The sequence below is a fragment of the Hippoglossus stenolepis genome, chromosome 3 (genome assembly GCF_022539355.2).
Source record: "Hippoglossus stenolepis isolate QCI-W04-F060 chromosome 3, HSTE1.2, whole genome shotgun sequence".
NCBI classification, from domain to species: Eukaryota; Metazoa; Chordata; class Actinopteri; order Pleuronectiformes; family Pleuronectidae; genus Hippoglossus; species Hippoglossus stenolepis.
The window spans coordinates 9,924,078-9,941,780 of NC_061485.1; the positions used below are offsets into that span (position 1 = coordinate 9,924,078).

At 39.7% G+C, this 17,703-nt stretch overlaps 1 protein-coding gene across 1 annotated transcript in view; it reads left to right on the top strand.

Moving 5' to 3' along the window:
* The window catches only part of LOC118102713 (potassium voltage-gated channel subfamily D member 3), a 75,347-nt gene extending 58,990 nt beyond the window's left edge, over positions 1-16,357 (top strand). Inside the window, exons 4-7 of the mRNA XM_035149150.2 lie at positions 6,791-6,892; positions 11,200-11,292; positions 11,875-12,134; positions 13,163-16,357. Coding sequence (XP_035005041.1) covers positions 6,791-6,892; positions 11,200-11,292; positions 11,875-12,134; positions 13,163-13,403 — 696 coding nt within the window. The 3' untranslated portion in view covers positions 13,404-16,357. The remainder of the gene's footprint in view (positions 1-6,790; positions 6,893-11,199; positions 11,293-11,874; positions 12,135-13,162) is intronic.
* The last annotated feature ends 1,346 nt before the right edge of the window (positions 16,358-17,703 follow it).

Below are 17,703 nucleotides of genomic sequence, written 5' to 3' on the forward strand. Positions count from 1 at the left end.
GTGAAACTGGTTTAGGGGATCAAACCAGTTACAGTGTACAGTTCCTCTAATAGCATTTAATGAAATCGCTGCAGTGTCACAGGGGAAAAAGTCAGAGTGGGTGAGTTTATTGTTACATTCCCATGAAAAAGCATATTAAGAATTGTATTGTTTAGAAATGAGTTAACTTAACATGATGCTTCCTACTGCAGGTAAGAATATGAACAAACAACTGAACCCCCTCCAATATCTAACCTGAAACCTAATGAATGCTCCTTGATAATGATGTAAATCTTGAAGACTTTACGTTTGTTTATTTTCCCCAAAAATAACACATTTTAAATTAGAAGCATTTTGCCAATAACTTTTGATTAAGATAAAATCACATTGTATCACATGAAAATCACAACCTTCATTATCTGAAGGCACTCGAGGAGCAGACGGTGAAAAGGGGGTTAACTTTGTACATCTGATGGAAACTTAACCTCCTTGGTGGAGGTGATTATTTCAAACTGTGAGAAAGGTGTTTACATGTAAGTAGTGATTAACATGTAAATTCAGTTCTTATGATCAGATGTTGGTCTCTGTAATCTGGCAGCACCAGTTCTCATCCAGGTAACTGACCCACATGTAGCTGAAGCTTGTGAAGCATAAAACCTAAAGAAACTGCTGAGACTGCTGAGACTCATCCTCCATATAAAACTTGCAGTGATGTGAGAATGTAATTTACTTGTTGACTGGCTACAGGAGCCACACAGGTGTAATATTCACATTCAGATTCAACATCTAAACAACCATGTCCAACACTGACTGTGTTCTCGCTACAAACTGTTATTTTATATAGATTTTAAGGCTTTTTTTTTTTGGCCGTGGTTGTAAAACCTTTCTCAGAACACAACGGGACAGTAAAACTCATCAGTAACACTCCTGCTAATGAAGTTCTTTTAGCGTTAGCGGCTCCTTGGGGCTTACCCGTCCAATTAAATCAGGGAGAGGAGAAACACATAAGCAGCTATCAAGGAGGAATTAATTTACAAAAACATGGTTGAGCTGTTCAATGAAAATTAAAAAGAATTAACATTTTTAATGCAGCTTTTTCTTTTATGCCGTGGTCACGGAGGAGCCTTTCACATGACACATGCATCAGGCCACTATTGGTCCCTGAGTCAGGTAGAGACAGTAGACTGGGCAGTGACTGGATCATAGCATTAACTCAAACTGAGTAGAGTTGTTGAGAAAGGTGCATTTAGCCGTTTCTAATTTCTAATTTCTAATCATAACATCCATTTGTTATTGTATTGTAATCAAATTGAGTTTTAATGTTTTATTTTTGAGCATTTTAAGGACGGTTGAACTTCTGCTGGCATAAACACCAAGATTCAAAGTTTATACAACAGATTGAAGCCAACATGGATAAGAACCATCACACATTTTACACATTTTAACATTTACAATCCAACAGCTGATACTGACAATGTATCCATCTATATATATATATATATATATGGAAAAGAGGGAAACAAGGAGATATGTATATTACTCATCTGTTCTTCCTTCCTCTGTTACTTCCTTTCTGTTCTCCCTCTGTGTTCATTTTACATTTTAACCATTAACTTTATTACAAATGAAATAATATAAAAGTAAATGAATACAACCAGATATGACGAACTTGGACATAGAAAATAAACAATTTTGGGTGAAATTCAAAATGTAATCATGAAAGCACATCTTTTCTATATTGTATATTCTATAAAGTAAAGGTTAGCATTTCAGTAAACATAAAAGCCGACCAATCAAGCTCCAGCGTCAACACGAAAGTTGCTTTTAAGCATTTTTTATCATTAACATAATAAAGATACAGGAGATGAGTGAAATACATAAATGAATTCATGTTGGTATGAATTCATACAAAAAAAACTACTGTATAAAAAGGTGCATTTTATGCTGCGATTGGAAATATAATGGTTGGTTGCAGCTCTACATACTCTAAATACTATAATCTCCTTGCACAGAGGGGAAGCTTTGCCCATTCAGGAGAGTGTGGCACGTTTCACAGGTGCACATTAAACCTGTTGCTCAGTGCGCAGGAGCAGCTGCTTTGCTCGACGGCTCTGTGTAATTTTCTGTTCTTACTGGGTATTTATCTAGTAATTACCCCATATACAAAAGGTTATTAAGTCACCAACATATTAAATGTGCACGTGTGAGCTACTTTTATTCACCGATTCACAGAACCCCCGCTACTATCGCCATATGTGGTCTTTGTTTTTCCCTATAGAACGATGCTGGAAAGAAAGACATGGAAAAGAGGGAAAGAAGGAGATTTAACCCTGTTCGTCTGTTCTTCCTCCCTCTGTTACTACCTTTCTGCTCGTCTTCTCTTCCTCCCTGGGTCTCATCCCTCTTCATGCTCCTCTAATAACAGGCTGCTCCCGGCTCCCATTACACTTATGTAGACATCTGGGGATTTGAGTTTACAAAACGGTCCTCTCATGTCCCCATCGCATCTTCCCAGAGAATCTAAATTGGCAGTAGCGATAATCGTCCCCTATACTAAATCCTCTAGTGTGTGTCTCTTCAGAGTGGAGTACAGTGTCTCCTCTTCATGTTCAGTCACCCACAGAGCCTCAGGAACCCCCGGATCTAATGTGCCTAATTCCCTGATAAGACGAAACCCCGAAGGAGACGACAGGTTCCTTTTTTATTCCCGCACAAATCAGCGGTGCAGCGAACTCGCCACCAGGGTGTCGGTGAGATTTGCGGAAGTAAATGGACTGAGGTCACACTCGTAATGGGACAGCAAAGTCAAGTGGAACCACACTGAGAGATGGCAGGTTGTCGAGTAGGGGGTAAAAAGCGGGGGAAATAATTTGGACGTGAGGTCAAAACAAGACGATGGAAGCAGGACAAGAAAGGACGGACACGAGGGAAAAGAGTGGAGGAGGACACAGGGGAGACAGACGCAGGAGGGAGAAGTGACAGAGGCTGATTGGAGTAAAGGAAAGAAAGAATAAAGAGGAAAAGGTCTCTATGTGGAGTAGTTTCAAGGCTCACTTGTCTGAGTAGAGTGAACATTTTGTGCTTTTTCCCTGGACTGCTGCACACTGGCTGTCTCACTCTCCGACAGAGGGTCGTAATGTTCGAGCACAATGGCTTGATTTGCTCATTCAACCAAGACCAAAGATGAGAAAGTCAAATTATGAGAATCCATTATCACCAGGCTTTGGACAGAGTGTAACTTTAGTTCGAAAAAGCAGTTCACATCAGAGAATTTCTCAAACCGTGAAATATCTCTTCTTTTACTTTTAGAGATGAGCTCTGACAAATGCACTTTGGATTTTAAACTAAAATGCTGACATGTTCCTGTCATCATTCAGTAAACGAATATCATACTTTCAATGCTAACGTAAATAGACAACATTTAAATCATTACCTCTTTCAAGGAGGTTGTGTTTTCAGCCCCTAACCCTCTTTACCCTCTTTATCAGCAGGACTACGCAAAAACTACTGAAAGGATTTCCATGAAATTTGTCAGAAAGACAAGACGTGGGCCAAGAAAGAACCCTTTAAATTGTAGCGCAGATCCAGACGGTGGGAAGAGATAGGGAGAGCAACATCTAACTGCTTTGACATTTACACCAATTTTGTGCAATTTGCCTTCATTGAATATAAGGGTACTCTTCCTTGTGTCATTATAGTTAAACTTTTTCTTTTCGTGACAAAACTATGACACGCTGTTGAGCACATACCTGCACCGAGGCTCAATGGTCCTCCTTTAATTCAGTCAAGCTGCACCAAATATCACACACTGAAAGATTTAAGTCCTGTAAATAGGCCAGATTTTTTTTAAATCAACACCCATTAATTATTCAAAACAGTGCAAATGTTGAAAAATAGCTTATCTTACAATGTTAAAGAAAGTGATAAAAATAAAAATAAAAAATGAATTTGCAGCAAAATGTTATGGGTTCTTCCCTGACCCATATCGCATCCTTCCAACAAGTTCCTGAAAACATAGTCTTCTTGGTGGAGCAAATAAACTGAAACAGTTAAGGAGTTAACTACTGAACATATTGAACATGTCGCTGAAGAAATAAACTTTCAAATTTCATAATTAAGCTACTAACCATCAAACAAATGGACAGGGGTGGGAACATAACCTGCTTGGCGGAGGTAATTAGTATTTGGAGGTCATGAAAAGCTGTGAGCGAGCGGCCTGATCTGCAGTCGACAGCATACGTGATGGTATTTCAGCTTTAACTCTCCTTTAACTTTCTCTGCTAATATTGATCCTCCTGTGACACCTTCATGAGCCATTTGGGGAGTTGATCTTAAATCATTGTGACTTGAAACCAGCCTCAACACTTTGAACGTGATTAAACTTGACTCGGTCGCAACTCTCGATTCATAAAAAGTCTGAATTTCATCAGTTCAGAATGTGGTTAAAAAAATAAAGGTTTCCGAGACGAGACATGGGCTCAACATCGGTGCAATTCGCACAATTAGTTCTCCCGTCATGTTTTTGTGTCGAGTGGAGGCTTTGATCAATACGAAAATCAGGCAGCTCTTTCACTTTTTACTTAATTCACTATTTAAATAGAGCTGTGCCGAGAGGTTCCCCTTCTGCTCTCCACTTCACATACCGCACACGTCCATCCACAATCATTATTATTACATCTCAGTCTCTGGCTTTTCACACATTCACAGGTATTTCTGAAGCGTCCGAGCTAATTCCATTACTTTTGATGCACGCCTCGGAAGCCGATATTGCTCCACAGGTCTCATGTTTCTCAAATGCATTTATACGAGAGAGAGAAAGCGGTGGGACAAGGTTAAAGACGTCTCTCATCTTACGCGTCCAGAAGCACTTGAGGCAGAGCTATATCACATACACTCATCCTAACATGCTCCTGATTTTGAGAAATTCTCGATATGATTTCTCTTTCATTTCCCGCTTGTCTCTCTCTGTGTCCTTCACTCCGTTCTGTTCTCATATTTATTGTTAAAGGGTCTATAATTTTTCTATTGCTTCTCAGAAAGGAGAATGTACAGTATGTCCAAAAGTTTTAAAAAGGGTAATTTAATCTTTTTTAGAGAAAAAACTCTTCAGCCTCTAATAGGCAGAATACGCACTAATGCAGAAAACCATCTATTATCTGTGTACCTGGTTTCATTCACTTTGGATTCATCTTCGATTTATAATGTCCAGTGTAGTTTCTCTTCTTTTTGTCAATTTATTGTAATGTTTGATTAGGGTATCAATTTATGTTTCAGTTTAAAACTTCAGTGTCTCATTTTAAAGAGATCAGTTTGACAGGTTTAACTGAGGGGTCCTGTAACTTGTTTCAAGATCCTTCATTATTTATTTGGATCCTCATTGGTTTGAGTGTGTTATAGTCTTGCTGGGGTCCATATGAAATAATTATATTAAAAAAACTGCAGCAGTGTAAAATAACATGGGATCAATGGAACAAGATGATGAAGAAGTAACAGAATACAATAGTTAAAATGAAAAAAATATATAAATGAATATAGAGAAACTTGGTGGAAGGACACAGTATTGGTCAGGACATTACCCATTAAATGTTGGTGCTGAAAACTTTCTGTAATGAAACTGGGACTGGTATTTATGAGTGTGTGCAATAAATAAAAATCAGTATCTAGTGAATTTAAATGTGGTTTCATAGCGGACTGTTGGGCCTTGTCGAAGACATGCATTGTAGTTTAATCACTGACTAATCTGACACTTGGCAAAGTGTTGTTTTGTCTATTTGGTATGAGAATCATAGAAAAATGTCCACTGCAGGTTTCTCTTCTTCAAGGTGAAATACTCAGATGTCTTTTGTCCAACGGTCTAAAGCTTCAAAAGATAGAAACCACAGTTAAAGATGTGATTCTGAACAAAATGTGATTCCAGACAAAAGCTAAAAGGATGTTTGATATTTTTTTGCCTTCATCATTTCTGCTTTAGTCTTCATCCTCTTGTGTACTTTGGGCTCTTCTTCATCCTTTGAGAAAAGGCTAAAATCCTGTGATATTATAGGTAATTTTGATCAACTTGTGTTTTCGGTGTGACACAAATCCAGGTCGATAAAGAAATACATTTAAGAGTTTGGTGTAGAGGAACCCGTCTAACCTGCACGAAACCAAGACTTGAACCCAATTCGACACCTTTGGGAGAAACGGTAACACAAATTGCGAGTCGGACCCTATCGCACAACACCGCCACTGCTCTGATGGCTGAATGGGATCAATTGCAGCCTGCAGCCAGGTTGCAAAATCTTGTGGAAAGATTTCCCAGAAGAGTGGAGGCAGTTCCAGCAGCACATTAATGCCCATGGTTTGGGAATTGAGTGTTTGACGATCACATATGGGCTCACTGTTTTGGTGTCAACATATTATCGCCCATCTATTGAATGTTGTTGGGTAATATTTCAGTCCCGAATCCAGTCAACACCCTCTGTCCCGAGACACTCAATGCAGGCAAGGAACTCAAATGAAAAACACAGGAAATGGAAGTAAGCTCAGAAAAGCAACAAACGGAGGATTCCTCTTCAAAGATGTACACAACACAATAGACCAAATAGCAAAATACAATATCAGACAGAAAAAACTCTATGTAATTCCAATCTCACGCGTTAAAGAACGATTTGTGGTGGGAAGAGCAGTACAGTAGTAGCTGTGACGACTACTACACAGTTTGGCTGATGAGTTGGCAGATTTTCACCATTAAATAAAGTGTTAGTCATCTTCTGTGAACCCCCCGCCCACCCAGTCTGACACTCTGACCTCTTCTTCTTCCCACGCCCAGAAATCCAGACTGGCCAGGATAAGAATAGCCAAGTCCAGCAGCGCCAACGCCTTCATCCAGAGCAAACGCAACGGGCTGATCAACGAGCTGCTGGAGCTCACGGTAAGACAGACCTCTGACCCTCTCCACCATCAACAGCAAAGTGGGCGAGATGATTACCAGGAAGTAATTTCAAATGTGTTCATTAAAAATGACATGACATGAAATCCAGCATGAGAGATTGTCAAATTGTTCCTTGTCAAACACCCATCTACTAATTATTTCAGCTCACTGCTACTCAATAAGGTGGAAGCAGCAACATCACAACAGCAGAGCGCACACACACACACGCATCTGCATACACACACACATACAAAACGACAAACAATTATTGCCATAATTAACCGAGAGATAATTTAAAAATTATTTAGAGGCAATAAAAGAGCAGCAGAGGCTGGAGCCATTACGTTCTTGTTGTTGTACAGGGCAGGGATGAAACATAGATGAAAGCAGAGGAGTTCTGTGTGGGTGTTATCAGCGTAATCACACAAAGTACTTTACCTGGAAATCTTTCAGTCCTAGACTTGATTTAATCCGAGTCAGTGAAAGTGGCAATTGCAGACACCAGATATTGTTTCTACTGTTTTTTTCTTGCTGAGAAGCTTTGGGTAATAATTAGACTATTAGTGCATTAGAAGAGGCTGGAGCCAAAACGTCAAAACTCCACCAGTGAACAGTGAGGCAGTGCAGGGCACGAACACTAGAATGTGGGTCAGGCCACTATTTTCTGTCTGAACTCGACAGAGTGAGAGAAATCTAACCGAACTCTCCCTGAACATGAAAGGCATTCTGCTTTGATCTTAAACCCAACCTGAGCCTGACAAAAGGGTAAAAGATTTAGTAGATAGATCAGCCATCGTGACTGAACTAAACCCGACCCTGATATCATTTCAAACTTTTAAACCCGACAGTGAATGCACGCATTAGGGAAAGTGTTGACCGAATTAACCGAAATTAGCTAAATTAAGTCTGTTTGAAGTTATAAATGTCGATACATTTTCGGTTAATTGCTTAGCCCTATTACTTAGGTGACTTTAGAGATTAGCTTTAGCGTAGTTTTGAACTTTGGGGAAGACCAGGCTAGCTTTACCCCTAATTCAGTTTTTACGCTATAGGCTAAGCTAATTACATCCTATTAGCACACATAAAATTCAATCTTATAATCCAACTCTCTGCTTCCAAATATCTATTACCTCAAATTTCATGTTGTTCTCCGTATGTTCATCAACTATCCTCCACTGTTCTTCTTCAACTTTTACTCTTTTTTTATATTTGTCACCATTATGGAAAAATGTGTTTGGTAATGCATGAGCAAATTGCCTATATCCTTCCCATGCCTTCCATCACTCCTGCTTTCAGTCACACACTCCCCTCCTTGCAGATGGTTACTAAAATCCATTTGGATCTAATCGAGTCCAGTGTGAAGGCTCATGGGTGTCTGGAAGTGGTTAGAATTATCATATAAATGCCATCTGTGAGTGCTGAGTGACCCCCATCCCTCTGCGTCTCTGTGATGAGGCTGCCAGCGTCCTGGCACATCAAATTATGGTGGTGTCACTGCTGTCAGTCAGTCAGTCGCACTGTGTGGGTCTGCGGTGGGAGTGAGTGGGTAAATTTTGACAAAGTGAGTGTCTCTCTCGTTGCCTATAGTTGAATTAGAAGTTTACTGCGGGTCTTTTTCAGTTTTCCCTGATGGCCGACTGCCCGCGCCCTCGACAGCTCCTCATTTGTTACCCAGATCACAGGCTCATTATCATAGAGGGTGATTGGTTGATCATCAATTCCAATGTCTCTTATCTGGGTTCTGTTTATTTAATTTTCACCTTTCACTTAAGAGTGACAGGATTTCCTGTTCCAGACTGCCCACGTCACAGATTTGTTTCCAGTGATTCAAACAGGTCTGGTGTTGGGCTCACTGGCAGCAGATAACCAGTCAGATCTTTGTCGGGACGGAGCATGTTCCTGTGTCAGAACCAGAAAATGGCAGTAAATCGACACAGCTATAAGAATGAGTGATATGGATAAAATCCTCTATTGTGATGTGTTACATTTTCTGGAAGATTGGTCGACAAACTGTTGATTGATGAAACAGCCAGAAGGGAAAGTGTTTTTCACCAATACAGAAAATGAAATGATTGACCAAAAAAACATCACATAACAAGTGGAACTACAGGAATAACAACTCTTAAATTGAACCCAGTGAAATCAGTAATGAAATGGAAATTCAGTCAAGTGGAAATTTTCGTATCTTTTGTAACAGCGGCATTTTTCCAGAGCATCAGAGCGACGGCTGGACAATATCACGATCAAAGCTCTGCACATTACTATAAAAGTGTAATCTATTACCTATTTCTCATTTTAAAAATACATTTTATGACTTTTCTCATTACTGAAAAAGTCTCATCACTGTAATGTGACACACTATAATGTGAGTTTTTCCCCATGTCAAATAAACCCTAAGGTGCCTGTCGCGTTGTGGGTACTTCTACAAATCAAAGAGCAGGACTGATGAATGACAGTATTTGATTTTTAAGGTTCACACTGACGTTTAAAACATCCGTCAGCTGAACACCGTTGATCCAGGACTGAATACTACGATTCAAAGTTTTAATTTCTCTCGGGAGTTGCGTTTAATTTGAGTCACAGATCTGCCTGTGAAACTTGTTTTGAAACAGAAAAACCTCCCTGGATGGTTGGAAATCTTGTTAAAAACTGTCAGGCTGCTGTGAAGCCTAAAAAGACACGAGTCATCATGAGAGAGGAAGGTGTCCTTTGTTTAACTCACTACAAAAAGATCTTACAGAAGAAAAGGAACAGAAAAGTAAAGATGGTGGATCTGGCACTAAGGTGGTAATGTGGGAACATGAATTAGTTTTGGATACAGACTATTTGATGAAGTTCTTTGATTTTTATCACTGGGTGAGCCACAAACATCCACACTTTTGATTAGTTTGTCTATATTAGAAACTTAAAAATGTCCATAATGAATTATAAAAGTACACAGAATGTGCCGTGACAGATTTGATCCATACTCACATACATTAGAATGAAGATTCTCGTAACTTGACTTTGCCCTCATTAATGTATTACTCCTCCTCAGCGGCCACATCTTTGTGATTGCGTTAGCGTGATCAGGCTCACATTACAGATCAGCTTCGTTTCCCGCATGATGAAGAACTGAGCCTTGACAGTAAGTCTCAGTCTCTAGATGAAGGAAATATCTCTGATGGCGTCTTTGCCAGAGGGTAAATCCACACATTGAGACATCAGAGGGCGTAGTGTTCTCCTGCTTACATCTCTCTATTGTTCATGTGTGCGGAATCTGAATGATGAGTCCTTGGGCTGGATTGCCTCCTACCCAAATCCTTTGAGGGACAATGTGCACTGCGGGGAGAGAATTAATTTGTTTTCAGTTTTCATGTTATTTGGCAGTTGTGATTACTTGGAGACGAAGCTTTACCGGAGCCCGAGCTTTGAAACCAAGTCCCATTTGGAGAAATACCCAAAAAATAAAAAAGAAGGGCTCCTTAAGTTTATGTCTCTGTTTTTCCTCAACTCGGCTGTTTTTCCTCTTTCTGAAGCTCAAACATCAATAACTGTTCAGCTGCCTGCAGCGTTAACTATCACTCAGCGGTACCTACTCAGAGGATAAGTAAGAGCTGGCAACATCACAGTTTGAAAATTTATATATTAAGTTAAAATAAACTGAGAGAGGAGGTTATTTGGGGCGTGCTTACCAAACCAAAGGGAATAACAGAGCTAATGACACAAGAGAGGACCCACAGAGGAAATATATTGTAAACAAAGCACTTGCCTCTGCAGGCCCAAGGCTGAGAGATCAATTCACACCAAGCAGAGATGTGGTCTGTAATGTAAATAATTGGCCAGTAAATGATTTGAAAGCCAACAGCAGGAGTCGCTGGCTACCTGCTCGTAATGGAAATGAGAGTGAAATCAACAAGCATGAAGCAAGAGAGTTCAGCAGAAAATGAGGCACATGAGGCGAAAGGAAGGCATCGAATCACTGAGTTTCCATTACTGATGTTCAGATTCCTCAGTAAGTAGCACAGAGGCGTTTCAGCAACATGTTCATATGCACCGAGTTATCCACGTCCAAAGTTACTGAGTGCCTTCAGTTAGTGACGGGCCGACACCAACAGGTTCCTGACTAATCTGTGTCTGTGTGTCTGTGTGTGTGTGTGTCTGTGTGTGTGTGTGTGTGTGTGTGTGTGTGTGTGTGTGTGTGTGTGTGTGTGTGTGTGTGTGTGTGTGTGTGTGTGTGTGTGTGTGTGTGTGTGTGTGTGTGTGTGTGTGTGTGTGTGTGTGTGTGTGTGTGTGTGTGTGTGTGTCTGTGTGTCTGTGTGTGTCAGGGTACAGACGAAGATGAGCAGAAGCTGGCCAAGTCCATGTCTCTGTTAGAGAGCCAACACCACCACCTGCTGCACTGCCTGGAGAAAACCACCGTGAGTGCACATTACTACAGTCACAACACTTTTACCTTGATACTGTGTGTTTGTATGTAAATAATTACATATTCATTCATAGTGTTAAACAATTAAATATGTATTCATCGTCATTTAAGAATTGCACCGTGATAAAAAACATTTCTTATCACTCCAAACATCCACACTTTTCCTACCCTGCAGCTGCAAAATCCTCCAACACATCTAAGAAAGATTCTCCAGGGAGTTTAATTACACTGAAAGATGTTGATCTCACTTCACAAGGTTTACATGCCAGTTTGACACATTCCACTTATAAACAGTGTTTAATCCGCACACAGGGATTCAGTGAATCTGCCCTGCAGTCAAACAGAATAAATGAGCTTGAATGTGTATCAGTATTTAAATGATTCTTCTACGATTAGGTTATTAATATAATCGCTATTAATTATCTGGTGCAGTCTATTTATTTGTAAAATGTGATGTATTGCTCCAGGGATCGAGTCCCTTGTGTCTGTCTTTTATTTACTGCTCGTTGTCCTCTCTTCTTCCTCTCTCTCTCCTTTTCTCCCAATAATCCGTCATCCCGTCTCTTCTCTCCAGTCTCATGCGTTTGTGGACGAGCTGATCTACGAGCAGAACTGTTTGGATACGTCTCTGCAGACGTACCCCTCACGCAGCCCCTCCACCTCCAGCCACGACAGCTCAGCCGGTACCTGCTGTGGCCGCAGGGCGAAGAGAAACACTGCTCTGCCAAACGCCAGCACACCCTCGTCCCATCCCGTGCAGACACGCCATGGCCCCCTGCAGGAGCTCAGCGCCATCCACATACAGTGCAGTGACGCACCATCACACCCTGCCAGGTGAAGTTCAACAGCAGAAACACACACAGGATCAGGAGATTGTTAACTTAATGATACCAAATTTGTGAGGGAGGTTTAAGCTGAGCCGCCACAATATTTTCCACTTGGAGGATCAGTTAAATATGGTGAATGACATTCGGTCCCCTTGAAAAAAATAAGATCTACAAAGCCAATTCCAAGATATTTTGTTTGAAGATTAAAGGCAGAGTTTCATCTCTTTATGTCCCAATAATCATTAATAAATAAAGTTGTCTGACCTGCAAGACTGTCATCAGCACGACCAGTCATGAAAAATCAAATGATGGGCAGCCTACCTGTCTGTCACTTACCGACCTGCAAAGTGTAGCCTGCTCTTTTCGGCTGTTCCAGGATTACCAACCCAAGCTTTAAAAGATGAGTATGAGACAAGAGTTCAAAGCGAACCCGTTTCTAATGTGGGCAAAAGTATGTGACTGAAAGCTGTCTCTTGTTGCCAAGGTGTTGTCTTTTCAATTCATTGTTGTACCATTAAATAGCTCTGAATGTCTACTCTCGGTTTTAGCCGTGAGTTTCACTAGTCGTTTCAAAAGGATAAACCAACATGAAGAACAGAGAACTGTCTTTAGGAGAAAAGCAAAAACCTTTTGAAGTTGTGAAAAGAGGGAAAATGAATCAGAGCCCTTTGAAAATCATTCAACATGCAAAAATGTGGAATTACTAGAAAAAGAAAGACTCACTCATCACAGCGCAATCATCCGCCAAGACCCAGCAGTCCTCTGAGCACGTCCATTCATGCAGCCTCTTGTTTGTAAAGAGCTTTGAGTCGTCATCAAGATAGAAAATATATAAATACACCTGTACCTGGGATGTTTGAGATACGTTTTTATACAATGAGAGGAAGTGGCGATGCGCCATTCATCATCATTCACAGTTTATTTGCATTAATATACCAGCAGTGCTCTAGTGGTTTGAATTTGATGTGACCATGGAAAATTCTGGGAAAATAACTCAGTGCAAAGTCCACGTTAACCTGTTTCTTTCCTCTCTAGTCGTTCAACCCTCAACCAGAAAACCAGCGACAGAGGCAGGATCAACTGCAAAAGCGGACGGATCACCACGGCGATCATCAGCCTCCCGACGCCGCCTGCTCTGAGCCCTGATGGTGACGGACTCCACGGGCCTTCGCACAGGAGGCCTCCACCTGGTCACCCTGCGGCCCCGGGCATCCAGACTATCCAGACCACAACGAGCTCAGCTGGCTGCAACATCGTCAAGGTCTCTGCTCTGTGACCGTGCACAGCGGGAGGACAGTAAAGACGAAGAGGAGGAGGAGGAAGAAGCAGGTTCTACTACAACAATGGACGCATCATGTCCCGTTTCACAGGGTCAACAGGAAGGTGACTGTCCTCCAGGGGCCTCACGGGTTGGACGGATGATGTGGAGACATTACTGTGGCAGAGGATTGTAAATATGAGCACAGAGAATCACGCTCTCATCCTGTATGTACTGTAGATACGGACAGAACCGCTGCATTTCTAATAGTTTCTAACAGCAGGACAGATGTTCCACTGCAGGTACTGAGGACGATTCAGACGCTGTCGACGTTCCACAGATTCACAGTCAATTTAAAGTGTGAAATCGTGAAAAGGTTGTTTTTTTTGTTGACTTTTAAATGTGCTTGAAGGAAGAAGAAGAGAAGTGACTGTGTTTACTTGAATTTGATCCGTCTTGTTTGTGTTTTGTGTTTTTGTCTTTTGACGAAAAATCTGAAATCAAAAACAGTTTCCCTCGCAGTGTAATTTGAAAAACTCTGATGCCAACATCACATCGCTGGATTTAATGTGTGAGACTGAAAAGTGTCTTTTTTAATTCATGTTTGAAAATAATATCTTGTTATTACATCAAGGCTGAAAGTAAATGTTTAGTTCTTTCGTGTTTAAATTTCTGACTGGAGATTGACAAATGAAGTGAGCCTGACCTGAAACTGTAAAAGGTTTTCACGCTGAGGAGAAACAAGAAAGTGGTTCTCAACCTGATGGTTGATGAAAAAAGTGACGGTTTGAAGTTTTCATTTAAGAATGAATCCAGAATTATTCTACATTTTTCCTACTGACGGCAAATCACATGAAAATAACCAAAATCAAGGGTCCCTCAAATCTTTTTGCTTCCTCATTCCAGCCCATTCATGCTTACACAAATCAAACATTTCTTTAATTGCATCACAAATTGATAGAACCATAGGCTTACTGTAATTTTTAGCAAACATTACAAAAACAAGAGGAAGTGGTGTATTTGCTTGGGGCCATTTGAAGATCTGGTGTCCATGCTTATCAGAAAGGAGGAACATGTCATAAAGTTGAAGCTCCAGCACATGTTTAAAGGAGTGTGTGTCTGTGTCAGACTCTTCAATGGACCATTCAAGTACCAAACTGTTGTAAAGTGAGATATCATCAATATAATAGTTTTTGGACAAAGGTCTTTGGCCCAGAATCAGTTTATCAGGCTGATACTTTTAGGATCAGTTCGTTGGTTTTGGTCTTGTCGTGGGATTTGTTGACAATAAGAAATACACACAATACCTTTCTCCTTCAAAGAAATTAAATACATGCAGTATTTTCTACTGTATGATCCTGTTTGTGTGAATGCAACTGGTGCTGTTTGTTCTGTGGAAAAATCTAAAGCTGCAACTCCTCATGCTGCCTCCACTCGGCGAGGATCGACGGCCGAGAAGGAAAATGAAACGCAAAAAAACGACAATGTGTGTATTTATCTTGAGCGTGAGTGGACATTTTGGGGCCTAGAAGCCAAAATGCAGAGCACCACTGTGATCCAAACAACCACAAGAGGAAACAGTTCATGTTCAACTTGAACGGAAACTGAAAGTCTTCACTTGAAGCTGGTTTAAAAATGGAGGGAAATGGTGAAATATGCAAATGTGGAAATAGTTCTTGGCGCCCAGTCACTGTCTAGAAATGATTTCTCTTTCCTGCCTTTTTAACCTTAAACACACATTTATATATATCGTCTTCATTTGAACCATTTTGTCTCTCAAGTTAAAATGATTCTCACAGAAAAGACTGAATGAGGTGCATGAGGTGACATTTTAGATCGAACACATGTTTCCTCTGTGAAATAACTGAGCTGTTTTTTACAGTTTGAAACAGTTTAACAAATTTTAAATGTGTTTTGCATCTTTAAAATTACATTTGTAAAGAATTGCCAAAGTGTAGAAATGTGTAAATAAGCCAGTTTGACCAAAATAATCCCATCTGATGATCCACAGAACGTTCAGCACATTTCTTAGAGAGAAGAGCTGTATAATAAATAATAATGGCTACTGAGCAAATTCCAGATATGATGAAAAAAGCTGAAAGGGACAGAAAAAACTAGTAAGTGGTTCATTACTTGGGATTATTTTGTCAATGTAGTATTTCCTGAAATATTTGATATTCTCTCAAACACTCAAAAGAATTGACGAATAACAAGAATCTTTATCATAAAAATCTGATTAGAAACGAACTGAACCCTAGTTTATGGCCTTACTCCTGCGTGAACGTGTTATTTACACCCCCGCTACGTGTCCCTCATTTGACGCTGATAGATGCCTGGTGTTGTGTGCTGTGAATCTCTGTATCGAATAAACAATGGGTTTATTTGTCCTCTCCTTAAAAAAGAAAAAGCTATAATTTCCCTTCATGTGTACTTGGATCATGAAAGTGAAGTCGTTTTTTGCTGTATCCGTAAACTTTGTGTTGCGTTTCTGTATTTTGTCATGTTTGAAAACCGAGGTGAAAGTGTTGTGCCAAACTTTTCCATCCTCTGTGAGTGTTCGTACTTTCTCTGCTGCTATTTTAAAAAATGACAAACCCTTTAGATAATTTCCCTCTCTATGTTATTGCTGAAAATAAAGAGCGTCTGCTCAGGCCTGGTGTTCATAACATGGATCTGCACAACAGGATCACAGACCACCATCATGCTCCTGTGGTTTTTTGGAGAAGACACTCCACTGACACCAGTTTGATACGATGATAACTCTTCATCGTACAATGGACTTGACTTCAAAAGGGATTGTGGGGGGATCACTTTTTTAAAAAAAGTCTTGGCGTTGCTGTTCTCGTTGTTTCTTATCTTTTTATCCTGTTGAACTGAGCTTTTCTGTCTGTTTGCCGTGTGTTCAGTATTCTGTCAGTTTGTTTGTTACAACTATCAAGTGTCAGACGGAAATTAAAACCTGCCACAGAAAATCTAGTGTCATTGATTTTCACACTGAGAACATTTTCTTGTCTTTTATGGATTCTGGGGCCTGAAAACAAAACTGATTACCTGGAATACAGTGTTTGACAGTTAAATAATACACTTTTTAATAGATACCTATAGTTTAAAGGAAAAATACAAATATATAGAATTTAAATAACGAAAATAAACACACATAAATACATGCACGTATTTTTTTTTTGCATTGTTGTCTATTCTGTAAAATAAGTAGGTTCAGATTGGAAAAAATATACCTTTGTGTCTGTGAAAGGCTCATATTAGTCATTTTTTATAGGTCAGGCACTTCCTAAAACAGGCGGGAAGTTAAAATTAAATCTATTTCAAGGATATACTGTCAGATACTACCTTCCATGTGCAGTTCTAAGAGGACAATTATTTCAAAATGGTGCTGAGTGAGTTTTTGCTGCTCTTCCACAAAGTTGAAGGATTTCATCAAACATTTATTCATTAATTTTCAAACTCCACGCTGCAGCGTCAAACTCAAGTGTTCTGTTAAAGGTTTACAGTCTCAAACCTGCTTTCTTAAGAGGCTTTAAATACACAGGACTGTGCAAAGGTTTTAGATTCATTACATTAGATTAAATTCAAATTATTATCTAAATATCAGCATCACAGCATGACTGCGACTGCAAACACAGCAGGAGTCATAGAGAACAATTTAGAAACTGTCTCTGTTTACTGCAGCTTTTAAACTGCTCAATAAAAAACTAATCCTGGTATTATTTTTAAAGCAAGCCCCCTTTTCTTTTAGTGGCTGAAACATGGGATGTTCACATTCCTACAAAATTGCTTTTTGTGTCACCATCATGTCCCATATTTGAAAATATCTCTAAATGTCACATTTTTCACACGATCCCAGTTTTAAAGACACAACCCTGCCTGCACATGCATACCTTCCACACTAGATGGCAGTATAGTTCAACATATTTGACTGTCCAGTATATGGCAAAACTTACTAATATACATCTTCCACAAACCATTATTAAATATCTTATTATCTTGTCTAATTACATGTTTTATTAGGAAAGTAACTGTATTAAGTGTTCATACCAAACAAAAATCATAAATCATCACAGGTAAAAATTTAGGAGTTAGATAAATGAGAATTCTTATTTATGTATGTTCCAGTATTTTTCTTCTTGAAAACACAGTTTCTCTTGGACCTTTTTTGCTTTATTTTATCTTCTGCTCTCTTTAAAAGTGAAATATGATTTATGATATAAATTTATAATCACTTGATCCCACTTACTTACAAACTTTTGAGATCATTTTGTTTGCTGACTTTATATTATGATCATCAATATGAAACAAAAGC